Source organism: Limanda limanda, chromosome 13 (assembly GCF_963576545.1).
Source record: "Limanda limanda chromosome 13, fLimLim1.1, whole genome shotgun sequence".
Classification (NCBI taxonomy): Eukaryota; Metazoa; Chordata; class Actinopteri; order Pleuronectiformes; family Pleuronectidae; genus Limanda; species Limanda limanda.
This window is the reverse complement of record NC_083648.1, coordinates 24,242,676-24,257,274: the sequence shown is the minus strand read 5'-3', so window position 1 is coordinate 24,257,274 and position 14,599 is coordinate 24,242,676. Positions and strand designations below refer to the sequence as shown.

General features: G+C 41.5%; 1 protein-coding gene across 1 annotated transcript in view; it reads left to right on the top strand.

Annotated features, from left to right (window-relative positions):
* The window catches only part of LOC133018221 (cadherin-18-like), a 123,648-nt gene extending 109,597 nt beyond the window's left edge, over nucleotides 1-14,051 (top strand). The window contains exons 10-11 of the mRNA XM_061084541.1: nucleotides 9,002-9,271; nucleotides 13,426-14,051. Coding sequence (XP_060940524.1) covers nucleotides 9,002-9,271; nucleotides 13,426-14,051 — 896 coding nt within the window. The remainder of the gene's footprint in view (nucleotides 1-9,001; nucleotides 9,272-13,425) is intronic.
* Nucleotides 14,052-14,599: the final 548 nt, after the last annotated feature.

Sequence of the window (14,599 nt, the reverse complement as noted above, 5' to 3'; positions counted from 1 at the left end):
ACACAACACGCCAGACCAGTCAGATAGAAATAACACAAAGTTGAGACATATTTTAAAAAACACATAACTTGGTGTTAAATAGAGCACATATTTTGGACACAGGTCCTTAAAATAACCTTGGATTTATTTGTTTTCAATGGAGATTGGCCGTAGCTCATCTCAGGACCACACAATCGGTATCAGTACGAATTCATATGAACTTGAAATCTAATATAACACAAATCACCTTTTGTGCTCTATTGAGCCATAGTTGCTGCTACAGGCTTAGTTTAGTTTCTAGGCTGCGTTCGCACTTACAGCAGTGAGCAGCTAAACAGCTCATTAACATTTCTGACAGTATATTCGTTTCACAACACAACATCCCGACTAGTTCTGCTCTATGAATTACTTAAATCAACTAAATTGCCCAATTCATGCGAATCAGCAACCCAGTTAAGCAGCTAACTCAGCTGGATAATCCTCGTCATTCAGAAGAACCCATTGGAGTGAGTGTTCTTCCCTCTGGCCACAGCACCAGTCCCACTTTATGATGCTGTAAAAATAGATTCTGGGCTGTTGAGAAGACATTTGGGGCAGCAGCTGCAGAGGCCACCCGTAGCTCCGCCTCTGCTCACTTGTACATTGGCTTTCTCACATTTAGCCCCTAGAATGTCAGAAGATAATCCAGTGTTTAGTTTAGTTTAGTGCATGTCTGAAAGCAACTACAGTCATTGCAGCTCTGGTGTCTCCCACCTGGCTGTACAGCATATGCTGTGTAGTACACCAGCTCCAGGTAATTTACATATGGAGCATGAGATTGCCGCATAATGAACCATGGCTCAGTGTTGCTGCTGCCAAAAAAGAAAGCCTGCAGTGTGGGCTGTGTGTGGCTTCCACCTGTACAAACACAGTCTGTTGGCATCATTACCAGTGAGTCTCGTCTCTTTGCATTTGTTGGAACAGGTACCAGGCAATCCCCCACCTCCTACCACCTCGAGATCTGCTTTAATGTCCAGGAGAAAACCTGCTGCACCGTTGCCTTGGTTACCAAGCGAGTGAAGTTGTCTGTTTATTTCCTCTCCCCATTTAACTTTGCACTCTATCTGCCTTGAATAAAGAGGTTGGCCTTTAGTTTACAGGAATATGTATCAGGTTGTATGGTGTTCTTTGGTCTTCTGTCTTTTGGTCTTTACCCTGACCCAGTGTCCCTGTATCCCTCTATCCATGTCTCACTTTCTCTTCCTCATCTTTTTTTCTCTCCAGTCTTTTGAAGTCGCCTGCGTTTGTTGTTGTTGCAGTTGCTTTCTGAATTTGACTTGAATCAGATACAGAAATGAGGAGAGTTGACAACAATCTAAGTAATGAGACGCAATGACAGGTTTCGGACAGGGAAGTTGGACAGCACTCTGCGAGACCTCCACTGGGGGCAATTTGTTGTTGTTGTTGTTTACTTGTGCTCATAGAAAACACAATTATGTCACGTTGGCTACATTGCAGTTAATCATTTGTCTGCTGTGAGAGGAAGCCAGCAAGTATTAAAAGATCATTTGGTTAAGGACTCCTGCAAAATTCCAGTAATGACAGATATGTAATAAGTGAGGAAAAACCACTGAAAGAAATGACGTGTATACCCCCTCAAAAACAGTCAATTTTCTTATGCAATGTGATTTAAAATCTTTCATCTATTTAAATTTAAGGGAAAGTGTTAAGTGATTTTTAAAATCAGATTTTACTTGGGATATTATACATATTGTTTGTATGAATAGTACGAGTATATTTTTGGCTTTCTATATTAATTTAGATGTGAGTCTGTTATCCCAAGGAACTGCCAGGCAACATGGCGGATGATTGCTTGCCAATGAGGATTCTGGCACCAACATAATATAAAATGTCCATGGTGAAGTTAAACATGTCAGGGGGTCACATCCTTTGACTGTTCATTTGAAGACGATGCATCACTGTGGTGTGACAAGATTGTCCTGCAGAAGTACTGCAGAAGAATCTGTCCTTCAACTCCCAGTTATAAGAGGATACAACAGCCGGGTCCTTCTAGGCCGAAGCTATCCTTCGATTTTGTGTATCCTGATCTCTTTGAAAAGAGAATATAGCAGACTTGAACAGTGGCCAAGGTTAAGATGGACCAAACTGTCTTATTTTGGTTCAGACTTTTTGCTCTCTGACGTAGACCATGTCCTTCGAAGGATGAATTGAGAAATAGCAGACACCTTAAATCTTTTGCTTTTGTTACACCTCAGTTGAGCCTGTTGCCACTGTAGGGGAGTTTTTCTTGGAATAACAGAGGTTGCCCAAAAAATCGGCAGATCCACACAAGCCTTTTTTCAATCTATACGAAATATAAAAAATCTGAGCTTCAGTTATCTTAGTTTCTTCCATTACTGGAACTGTGACTGATACTTGCTCTTTTGGTTTCTCTGTGTAAAAACTATATTTTGTTGCACATGATTTCAACTTGTAAATAAAACAATTACCTTTGTCACTGGACATGTCTCCCAAGTCGACCTCTTATAGAAGTCCTAAACATAAAACCTCTCAACTGTAAAAGTTGTATGGACAGCTGTGTATATCTGCTTACAGCCGTACAGCCAGAGTAGCACGTCCTTAATGTGGGGAGCAGAAAGAGCCCAACAGCAAAGCGGTGAGAATGAAACTTAAGGGGGAAAAAAGGAAAAGTCTCCAAATCCAGAGACTTGTTTTAGAACCCTGTATGATTGTGAGAATCAACACATCAGTCCAGCTGCCGTGTCTCTACAGACCGTTGAAAAGACACAACTTGGAAAAAATATATGTCTGGTACCAATGTGCAGAGACACCCACAGGTCACAGCTGGGCTGTGGCTGAGGGGTAGAGCGGTCGTCCAGAAGGTTGGCAGTTTGCTCCCAGTCTTTACCATCTGCATGCCGAAGTGTCTCTGGGCAAGATGCTGAACCCCGAATTGCCCCTCATAGAAAGTGCTGCTAACAGATGCACTATATGAATGTGGGGTGAATGTCGAAACTTTACTGTAAAGTGCTTTGAGCGGTCACCAAGACTAAAAAAATTCTGCATAAATACAATTTATAACCATTTAGCTGTGTTTATAGTTATATACTCAGGTCTATACCAAACTAAGAATTTTATCTTCGGATGAGGACGGCAAATATGTTTTCCTATTTCCATATTGACATTCAATCAATACTTTGTAGAATTCCCAGATTTGCAAAGATGCTCTGGTGAGTCAGTGAAATATTAGAGAATAATAGAGTTAACAAGCCAAGTTAGCACTCTGAGCTAATGCAAGCTAACTATGTTAATGAGTCCTATTTTTCCCCACCAGATCTCAAACTGACATCCACAGCTGCCTGCGTGTGTCGGTTCTTCACCAAGCAGGCAGGCTCTGCAATGTAGGGGAAGGATTTTACCCCAAAAGGCAGCATGAAAGTGAACTGTGCTCACTCTGAGTTTGACTTCAATCTTAGTTGAATGATGATTAGTATCTTTGACATGCCCTTATTTCTTGGTCGATGTTTTAACAGTCACAGATGTGACAGTCAGGATGACGGTGGTGCAGTGGTCAGCACTATTATATTGCCTTACAGCAATATGGGTTTGAACCATAGTTTGGTCAGGAGTTTGCAAGTTCTCCTTGTGCACGCATTGGGTTTCACGGTACTGTGACGGTACATAAAAAAAAATATATATATGAAAATGAGAAAAAGTCCTTTGATCTCAGTTTATCATGGTTTCATGCTTTTGCATCACCAACCCATAAAATATATCCTAACCCTAAACCTGAGGGGAGGACAGACCTGTGCCTCTTGTTGTTGCAGAGTTTGATGGCCACTGTGAAACAACTCTTTAATCTTAACTTCATAGCCTGTTATGCGGTTTTACATTATGATGGCAAAGGTAATCAGTTGCCGAATTATGATTTTAAAGAATGTAATGTATAAATTAATTATTGAGTCAAATGCCATTTACCTTTTGTGGTCCGCACTCAGGGGTTTGTCAGGTTGTGTGTACATGGTGTACTGTATTGTAGGCTATATCAAGATGAGTTAATTTAGTGCGTCATCAGTGAACATTTGACTAATTTTACCATTTTACTAGTCTATAATATTACAGAGCTGATTAATTCCTCAGATAAGTATGTGGTCACGATGTCCTATTAGCTGTTTCTGTTGTCACAAGCGGATTTAGAACTCACGGAAATAACCAAGATTCCTTCCTTTCCTGATGAAAAACATACACAGTAACAATCCCACAGTTCTCACACCTTAAGGCTCTTTTGATTTTTGTTAGCTAAAAGGATAGAGGTTATGGTTTCTCTGTGAGGTTTTCTGCGATCAAATAGTACAGTTGTTATGATTAAACTCTACTTTATTTACTTACTTACTTGAAATACTTTACAACATTCGGTAAGCAGCATTTTTTCCTTAAGGAGGTTATGTTTTCACTCCTCATTTTGATTTACATTACATTTTGTTTGTAAGCAGGAATACACTGAAACTACTGGATGGATTAGAGAGGTTGCAGAACAGAAACCTCTGACAAGAAGATGCTTGTGAACTAAGTGATTAAAAGCCCTCTGCACAGATCAAGATCTGTGACATTTCATATATTGCTTGTTTCAGGAAATCAGATACATCGACCAGGCCTGAGTGGCTCACACAAAATGTATATGACTGATGATTGGACAGTGAAGTTTGATTAATAATAAAATAATTCTCATCATTACACCATTAGAAATATCCTAATGGTTGTTTACCAGTTTTATGTGGCTCTGGGGTAAATCTGGATTGTAAGGGAAGTTCAATCCCCCCTAAGATTCCTTGTGGATCACAAGCTGCAATATTAAACTGATCATTTAAAAAGTACAAAATGTGAACAGCCACAATCTGCTATTTAATTTAAAGCACATGCAAGTAAGGTGCATTACTTAACAAAGATGCCATCTTAGGTCTATATGGCATTTCATTGACCCAGGGCCAACAACGCAATAATCGTTACTGTATGACGAGTGGCTTAGTACTTCTAAAAACTGTAAAAAGACAAAAAGCTAATTCTCTGTTCAAGCAAAATACGAGTTACACCATCCTCATTGTCCCATTCTTCTTCTTCATACTATCTCTGTGTGCGCAAGTGTGCTGTTAATTTATCCGACTATAATGTATGGAGCCCGGTTCGATTCTTTCCCTCCTTCCCCCTGCCCTCTTCACGGTCACCTCTGGAACTTAATAAAGCCAAATTAAAGATCTAGTTGTTTTCACTTACAGGTTCTTCTCTCGCGAATGGCAGACATGAGAGCGGATAAAAAATCTATAGAAATGTGTCTCAACAGAGGTAATTGCAAGCTGGCTGCTGATAAAATCTACAGCCATGGTCTATTTGAAGCAGGCAGGATCCTCAGCCAGCCATTACTTGAGAATTGATGGTATTTAGGAAAGCTGTAGGGTCCCGGTTGAATGAGGTTTGTAATGTTCTGGACTTCAAGCACCACAGCTGACGTTGGATGAAAAACTGAGACAAGCAGCTCTTATCTAGTTGTTATGGTGTGATGTGGGCTTACACCAGCTTTGCTTGTACCTCCGTTACACACACGTCTTACAGTCTGTCGCCTGCTGTTTTTCTTGTGCAGAGACTGGAGTATAAATCAAACTGAATCGAATTATAGAGCTTGTGTTAATAAGCCATATGGATCATTTTGTGGGTTTACTGGGCACTGCTATTATTCTGTCGCTTTATAACCTCATTTTACCTGCAGCGACGTTCTCCGGTTTTTAAGCTCCAACTCTCATTTCCTAAAATGGCCTCCCTCCTTTCCTCTTTCCCTCCTTTCACTCATTTTTTAATTTGTCTCTTTCACACACACACACACACACACACTACTCTCCCCCTTACTCCTCCCTCAGTTTCTCCCTCTCTTGACTCTCCCTCCATCTGTCATTTGAACAAATTTCCTCCTCCCCCTCTCTCCAGGGCTGTTGCAGTTGTTTCCCGTCATCACACTTGTGCTTCGTGTATCACCACTCTCTCCTCCTCTTCCCACCTCTCAGTCGGGAGAGGATCGATGCTATTTTTGAGAGGGCGCACCTCTGCTCCACTTTCTACCAATTATATGTTGTTTACTAATTCAGTTTTTGTCCTTTAATCTTCTCCTGTGTGTCAGCGCATCTAACTCTCCGACCTCCCACACCCCTTGTTGCATTGTACACTAACAGCATGGTCAACACAGAGGGATACGGCTTGCATCTTGTTCTATGTTCTGATCATATGTCGACAAATTATCACAACAATAAAGGTTCAAAATGGACATTGAGCTTTTCTGAAAACATTTCTTTTACATTAGAACAACATTTTCGGGTTATTATACCAAAGCTTTTCTACCATTTACAGAGACACAGGGGACTATTATCTGAGAAATTTATAGTGAAAGGAACAAATATCTTTTTGGAACAGTATATGGATGATTACAAAGAAAATGTTTGAAAATAAGTGTGAATTCAAGAGAGAGCAGACATGTAAGAGTATCAAGTGATGTACCGAGCCCTGAAGACCTCAGTTATTACACCTCATGAAAAGTATCCTCTACCTCATTAATAAACAACTAGAGACCCACATCACACCTACTGTTATTAGGAAGGAGTGTTGAAAAGGTTGTTTTTCAGCGCTATATAAATACAAGCAACAGTTTCTTTAATTCAGTTATTTTCATGTGACTGTGGAATATTTCAGTATGGGACATCAAATGCAATTGTTTGATAATCTCAAAAGAGGACAGGTAGTTTTATGGTTTTTATAAGTGCATTGTTGATAAGTAACACGGTTCAAATGTTTTCGTACAGTAAATACATAACTGCAAGTTGGCACAGAACGCTTGGACTGCTGCTCTGAAAAGTATTGCTAACATAGCTGACTGTTAAAGCGTGGAGCTTTACCGGTGTAACTAGACTACCTTTTAAATGTTAATGTAAATGTAATTTAAAAACACAATCCTGGTTATGACACTGAACTACCCCCGTTAATGAATATATATCTCCCAGAAATGTCTGTTTGTCTGTTGCTCATATATATCGAGAACAGCTCATTTTATTGGCTATAATTCAGGCTTGTTAGCCCCTAAGGAAGTGCAGTGTTGACTTTCTGTGAGATTTAGACATAGGACACTTTCAATATTAATGAACCTTTCAATTAAACAGGTTACCAGCGTTCTGCAGAAACAACAGCTGGGGTATGGTTATAAACATAAGTCATCAAAGTTTAACGTGTGTTTCCATCCTTCTGTTTCCGACTAAATTCCAGTGAATTGGAGACAGCTTGTCCAATTGAGGACAAAAGACAAGTCCTTGGTTAAATTAAGATGCCTACGTGTATCTGTGTGTGTGTGTGTAATTGTTTGTGCGTGTGTTTCACCCAGAGGCTCCATGCGGAGTCAACAGTACACACTATGTAAATGAAGATATAAAGATGTGCAGAATCCAGCGGGCACTGCCGGAATACATTACAAATTCCCCACACAAATGCAAACACATATATACACATGTCTCTGTCTGCTAGCTGACGTGCTTCATCGTAGCTGGGAGCTCCCCAGGGCAGTTGGGCAGTACAATGCTTTGTAAGATACACTCTTAATACATATTCAACAGTTGTGTATCTTCTCTCAACCACTGCCTCAATTTATTCATTGTCATGATGACCAGCATCGCTGCGTTGAATGTCAAGTGGAACAGGCCTGCAGACATTTAGAATGACATGAACAGACATATGTATATATACATACATACATATATACTTTACATGTTCGGTTGTTTATGACTCATGAGAAAATTCTCAATAAATCCTGACTCCAAAGTTTAGATAAATGGGAGGTAGGGGGATCAACATTTACAAAAAATATGTTAAGATATTTAAATGGGATTGGACAAAAGGTGTCCAGTCATTTACTTTATAAATCTTGGACACTTCCTTGGTTTTCCGTCAAATGCTCTGACACACTCCTTGTTTCCTAGCCTTCTCTGTTGATACGGTTGCTGCCCTCTTCAGCGCTGACAAATTTGCTGGTTGAAATATTGCATCTCTACCATTGTTCAAGCTGAGTATCTTCTGTTTACACCGCTGAATACATGGAACATGACTGATTTCAATGAGTTCAAGCCCTATTTATATGGCATCACAAAGGGCTCATTCCAGGCTAGGTCACAGTTATGGCTTTGGACTTTTAAATAACGTCAGTTACTTAATCTTTGGCCTGGGCTGTGTCTAATGCACCATGACTCTACATATTAAGGAACTGCCCGAGCAACTTCAAAGAGATTGAAGTACATGAGCATCAGTACGCAACTGAACATGAGCCGAAATACACATGAAGCCGTGGTTAGGTGGTGTAGGCACATCCCACATAATTCATAATTTATTCAACTTTGCATCGTAAAACAGACAGGCAGGTGATTCTGACACAAGGAGGACAAAACTGCACCAAACTGAAAGATTAAACTTCACTTAAGAACACTAGGTTCAGATGCAGCAAAAATAATTGAGTTTGGATCAGCATGTCTGGTGTAAACCTGGCCAAACCTGGACCTCCAGTGAAAAGAGATGAGATGGAAGAGGAATCTTCTTTGGCTAAAAATAAATAAAATTGTATTAAAAGCTCATAATTTGTAATGGCTACTGATAATAAGCACCTTTGTAGGAATTTTGATGTATGCTGTATTTCTTCAATTGTATGTCTGAAATACCCAATTTTAGTCATTAAAGTCAATTATGTGCCCTGCTCCTACTGTGCTCTACAAAATCATGTAGAGTGGTCCGTGATTATGGTGCTTATTTTTACTGAGCTTTCTGATTCAACTAACACTTTATGTAATGTACTTGCCTAAAGTACTGTTTCTTTTTTATTCCACCTTTCTCCCACCTCTATCACATCATTCAACCTCTCTTCTATCATTCTCTTATCTTTATTCCTTCATCTATCACACCATCATCTTTCATACATCTTCTTTCCTTGCCCGCCTGCCGGCTACAGACAACACTGCCAGTATAGTGTCTCGCCGACGTGAAGGTTTCAGCCAGGACAGAGACCGGGAGTTCTTCAGCCTGTTGGTGGTGGTGGCCGATGGCGGGGAGCCTCCTCTAAGCAGCACTACTACACTCTCCCTCAGGGTGTGTGTTTGTCAGGGGAACACCAGGGGTCGCAACAGCCACAACATCTGTCAGGCCCAGGCCTTCCTGTCTTCAGCTGGTCTCAGCACCGGAGCCTTTGTTGCCATTCTGCTGTGTATCGTCATTTTATTAGGTAAGTTAGTGGTTGCATATGTCATGTATCACATGCGTCATCCACAACATGGCCATTGGATTCCAGTTCCAATAGCACAACATTAGTCCATAAGTACAACAACAAGTTTTGGCGGTTCCATCTACTTGTATCCAGCAAACAGCTTTGCTGTACTGTTCTGTGGGTAAATAAAATTTGTCCAATAACTAACTATAAAGAAAAGTTATGGCAGAATGATAACAAATAAGATAAACAAATCCGCTACAGAGTGAAGCTTTCTTTTCTAGACAAACCAAACACCTCATTAGGTATGCAACAAAAAAGTCTTATAGCTGCATGTCACTTTCTTCTTCGGGTTTTGATCTGTGGTCAAGGAGTTGATTCATTATGTGATCTGTGTATGAATGTTTGTAACTTCAGCCGTGATATAACAGATGGACAGGTTTTGGGGCAGCAGTTTGTACCTGCTATCTCTGCATTGGATATAAATGGCCTTTCTCCAAAAAAACACTGATTTCCGTTTGATGGCTCGACCCCTAATCAATGACTGCTGTGAGTGGTTTGGGTCTGGTGGTCATAGATTCAAGTTGTCTCTTTCTAATGTTGATCCAGTTTCTGGTCCAGGGTCCTCGCTCTTTCACTGGTGTCCCTTATGGCTCTCATGTGTGATGATGAGGATGACTTAATGCATCTAAGTGGGGTTCATGTCTTGAGGGTGTGAGAGATCTTGATATGTTGTTAGGTGAGGATTTCTCCATTCAGCTTGGAATGCGCCACAGATATGCTATGCTACCCTCCTCCTCTCTTTGATAAGATATAGTCATTCTCACCACTTTTCATGAGTTAAATGTTTATAGTTAAAGCTTCAGTTATTATTCTTATTATTATTATTATTATTATTCAATTATAGACCCTGTCAGTAGGCCTTCATTCATCTTTCAACATAATCAACCACTTGTCAGTGAAGTGACTTTTTGAAAAATAATATTTTTGTTATACACAATGTATACAATGAAACACTTCCAAAATGACTGGTGGAAACTGTATTTCCCACTCTCCATTTCATGCTTAAAACATATTACCTCATGTACCATACTTACTTGGCATTGACATTTAGACACAGGAAGTAGAACCTTGTGGAAAGTAGAACTATGAATTAGTTCTTGGGGAAACAACCCCAGACACTGGTGATAGTGATAATGGAGCATGAGATGGGGGCTTCTCATGGGAGCTTCTGATCTGATATGTGGCAAAGAAATGTCTCCTTCCATTGCTGAATAATCAGTGATCCCATGGGCGGATGCTTCTCCAGCCAACCTATATCCTGGGGTTGCAAGCTTCTGATCGCGCAAAGCTGCAGCAAGTGAAGCAGCTTAAAGAAGCATGCAACTATAGGCGCCGATATATGTTTCTGCCTGTGGATGCTCAAAACAGTTGAGTGCCCCAATCCTATGAAAGAGAGAACCCGTCTGCAGAAACCATAGCCTACAAATTCGATGCTATATGTATTTTAAAAAGTTATCAAACTTACACATTTCAGCACAATTGGACAAGGGGGCCGACAAACACACAAAAAACGTTTACGGGGCTTGGGGATCAAGGTTTAAACATGGTTAAATTAACACCATGAAAATGAAATGAATGAGTAATCTGTATTTAAATAGGGCTTTTCTAGTCTTGATGACCACTTGATGTGCTTCACAGTTCAGTTTTACATTCACCCATTCACACACACATTGCGCACTCTAGGCGCACCACAAAAACAACACCACAGTCACCACAGATCAAAACAGAAGGTGCTGGAAGTCACTAAATCATTATGTAACTAACAGCACAATGGACAGCTCCACTCATTATTTGATCAACACCAAACCTTTAATAAAACAAATGTCATCCAAGTTTAGACTTTAAGTAACACACACCATCAAATACATGGAAATAACCAATGCCGCCAAGTAAAACGATTCACATGAACATAAATCTTAGGCCAAGTGATGGAAACCATTCTGACACCACTGTGGCTCTCCGCAGTAAATGGGCCGCAAGCCAAATAACAATAACAACATAATGGTAGGCTATATTCTACAAGCCAAACAAGTTATGTTATAACATATACGCAATGAAATCATACAAGTAGAAAGTTAAATTGTCAATTAACCTTGGTTGAGCTGTAGAGCATTAGTCCTCCAACCAGGAGGTCAGTGGTTCGATCCCAGTTTTCCCCATTTACATGCCGAAGTGTCCTTGGGCAAGGTGCTGAACCCTGAATGGCCCCTCATAGAACATTTTTTTTACGAATGAGTGTGTGAGTGGTTGAATGGAACTCTCAAGTACTGTGAGTGGTCCTCAATACTAGAAGAGCTCTATATAAATACAGACCATTCAACCATCAACACTTAGCTGCCAAAGAGTAAACAGAATTTTTCACTCAGAAGGAAAGTGTTACTCAGCCGTGCACCGGCCTGAAAATGACCTTTTAGAGATGCAGGATGTTACAGGGACAGTGAGGGTTTCATTTGTTGGGTGATCTCTGGAAACATGGTTCTCAAATCTTTAAGAAAATCCACTACATCCTGAAAAGACGCAAGGCAGACTCCTCATTGTTTCGCTACATCCGTGCAGATAGCATGATCGAGTGTCAACCAGACTTCATTCCAGAAACAAAATCTTCAACACAGGTGTTTGACAGCAGAAGGACTAAATCTGCGATCCAGGGATGTTGATGCTGTATCCATGAGCTTGAAGTACATTAAATTTCTTCTGGCGTGTGAAAGGGCAGCTGGGGACTCATAGAGGGAATCCTCCATAGAACATTTCAGTTCGACCTCCATGGTCTACTCGTTCTGAGAAGGATGTGGCCCCTGACTTTGAAATTCAGTTGAGAAATTGAGAGGGTGCAGAGGTGAAGGTGGTAGAATATTCACGGTGCTGAAATGACGGCTGAAGAGAGATAGAATATTCACACGAGTGATTGAATAAACCTCTTCATGTCATTTTTGTTTAAGACCCAAAGAGGAGCTGTTACTGTTGGATAGGGTTGGGTACCGAGAACCGGTTCCAATATGGAACCGGTTCCAATACAACCGGTACCTACCCGGACCGAAATGAAACGGAGATTTCGGTGCCTCATTTCGGTACCTGAGCCAATGGAAGACTGAGGTCTCCGCTCGTCCCGCCTCCTCACACTTCCGCTCCTTCCTTCACGGGAAGCGGCGGCTCCCGTCGGGCCCCCGCGGCCGGTGGACAGACTCTTGTCCCCGCGCTGCCCGCCCCGCGTGCGTCAGGGCTCCCGTGCAGGTGGCAGGTGATCTCCTCGCGACACCTCTCCCCGGTGCTGCCTCCCCTCCCGCCGGGCGCATTTCCTCCGTGGCAGTGCGCCGCGACCGGCTCCGGGTCGGCTTGGAAAGGCTCTGGGCGGGAGGAACGGAGACCACGCCGAGAAATGTTTCATAAAAGCGACCGCATTTTAGGGGGGCGAAGGCGGGCCGAAGCCTGCCTGCGACAGCCCCCGCCGCGGAGACACGGGGGTATCTGAGTGAAAAGCGACCCTCAGTCTTCATTTGAGTCACGAGTCAGAGTGTGTGTGTTTTGTATTTATTTTTATTTATTTAAGTATAGTGTAAACTTTTGTTAACAGTTCGTATGTTATTCATAGTTTTAAGTTAAAAAGGGTTTTGTATTTATTTATATTTATAATCTACTTTAAACAGTTAATATATTTGGCAATAAAAAAAGCCTTTCTTAGTCAAGCATCGTTTTGTGCACTTTTTTGAAAAAAGTATCGGTTCAGGCACCGTTTAGGCACCGGTATCGTTTTAAAAGTATCGGTTAGGAACCGGTATCGGATAAAAACCAAACGATACCCATCCCTACTGTTGGAGCTGTTCTTGTTCTCTTCTACATTTTGGTCACTAAACATGAAAGCTTATTCTCACTCTCTACACAGCCTGGTCTGTACTGAACAATTGGTAGACTATGAGACATTCTCTTAAAAAATCTACTAAAAAGAAATGAAGCACTTGGTTTATCAAGTATTATGAAGTGCGTCGTAATCCTCTTATATTTTTGCATTAATTTGTGTTACAGTGTTATTGAATGTCCCTGGTTTCTCTAATATTCTCTGTATGTTAACTTTTTCCTTTTATCCTTTCTTTTTCCCTTTCCCTTTTCCCCAGCCATAGTGATTATGTTCACACAGCTACGAAATAAAAAGGCGAGCAAAGAACCCTTGATTTTGTCTGAAGAGGACATCAGAGAAAACGTGGTGACCTACGATGACGAAGGAGGCGGGGAGGAGGACACTGAGGCCTTTGACATTGCTGCCCTTCGAAATCCCAAAGTCTCTGAGTCTCACAGGAAGTTCCACGCCTACCTCGGCCAAAGACCAAGCCTATGCAGAGAGGACGAAGAGTTTGAGGATGATGAGGAGGGGTCTGTGGTGGTGAGGAGGAGGAGAGCTCAGCAGGTAGATTATGGGACCTACAGCCCAGAGTCAGAACCTGCCTGGTTTATCATTGACTGCATTCCTCGAGAGCTCAGCCAATCAGCACCTTCGCTTCTACTGGATGGTCAAGACATAATTCAGCAGATCCTCCAGCAAAAGGTGGCTGAAGCGGACTCTGACACGCGGGGCCCACCGTATGATTCACTTCAGACATACGCCTATGAAGGGCTTGGCTCCTTGGCTGGGTCAGTCAGCTCTTTGGGCCTGACAGCGGGTGTTCCCGAACTAAACTATGCCGACTTCGAGGACTGGAACCCAGAGAGGAGGGAAACACTGGAGCAAGTAACGGGAGAATAGCAGGCTTCAGGCCAAGCAAACCCAGAATCCTGAAGAAATCATCCAAAAGTAATTTTTTTAACTTTTGGCCAGATTATTTGAAAGTAAATTACTTTTACTTGTGCCATTTAAAGTGTGAGGATGCAAAATGACAGCTGCAAAGTGAACTGTGGTATTGTGTTTAATCTGTGGATAAGCCATTTCGATCCAACAGCAGAGAAGAACACACTGGCTGAGAGGAAACTGGGATAATACTCTTGCTTGAGTGCTGCGATGAGGGACAGAATGCTAAACGACAGAAGACAAGTGTTTTAAAATGAAAGTTAATTTGCATACACTCTTCTCCCTCTGCTCTGCTTGTTAGGTGAGTGAGTGTGAAAAGTACAGCTAGTCCTAAACCCAAAGGATTCTGCTCTTTATCTTAGCTGTTGCTGACACTCCAGTCATTTAAAAACCTTGCACATCTCGCAGGCCACAACAAACTGGTTTGGAGCACGATGACCCAGGGTGTGAGTTCTAGGTCACCAATTTGCACTTGTTGGATTTATTGGGAAAATTAAGTTTTATTG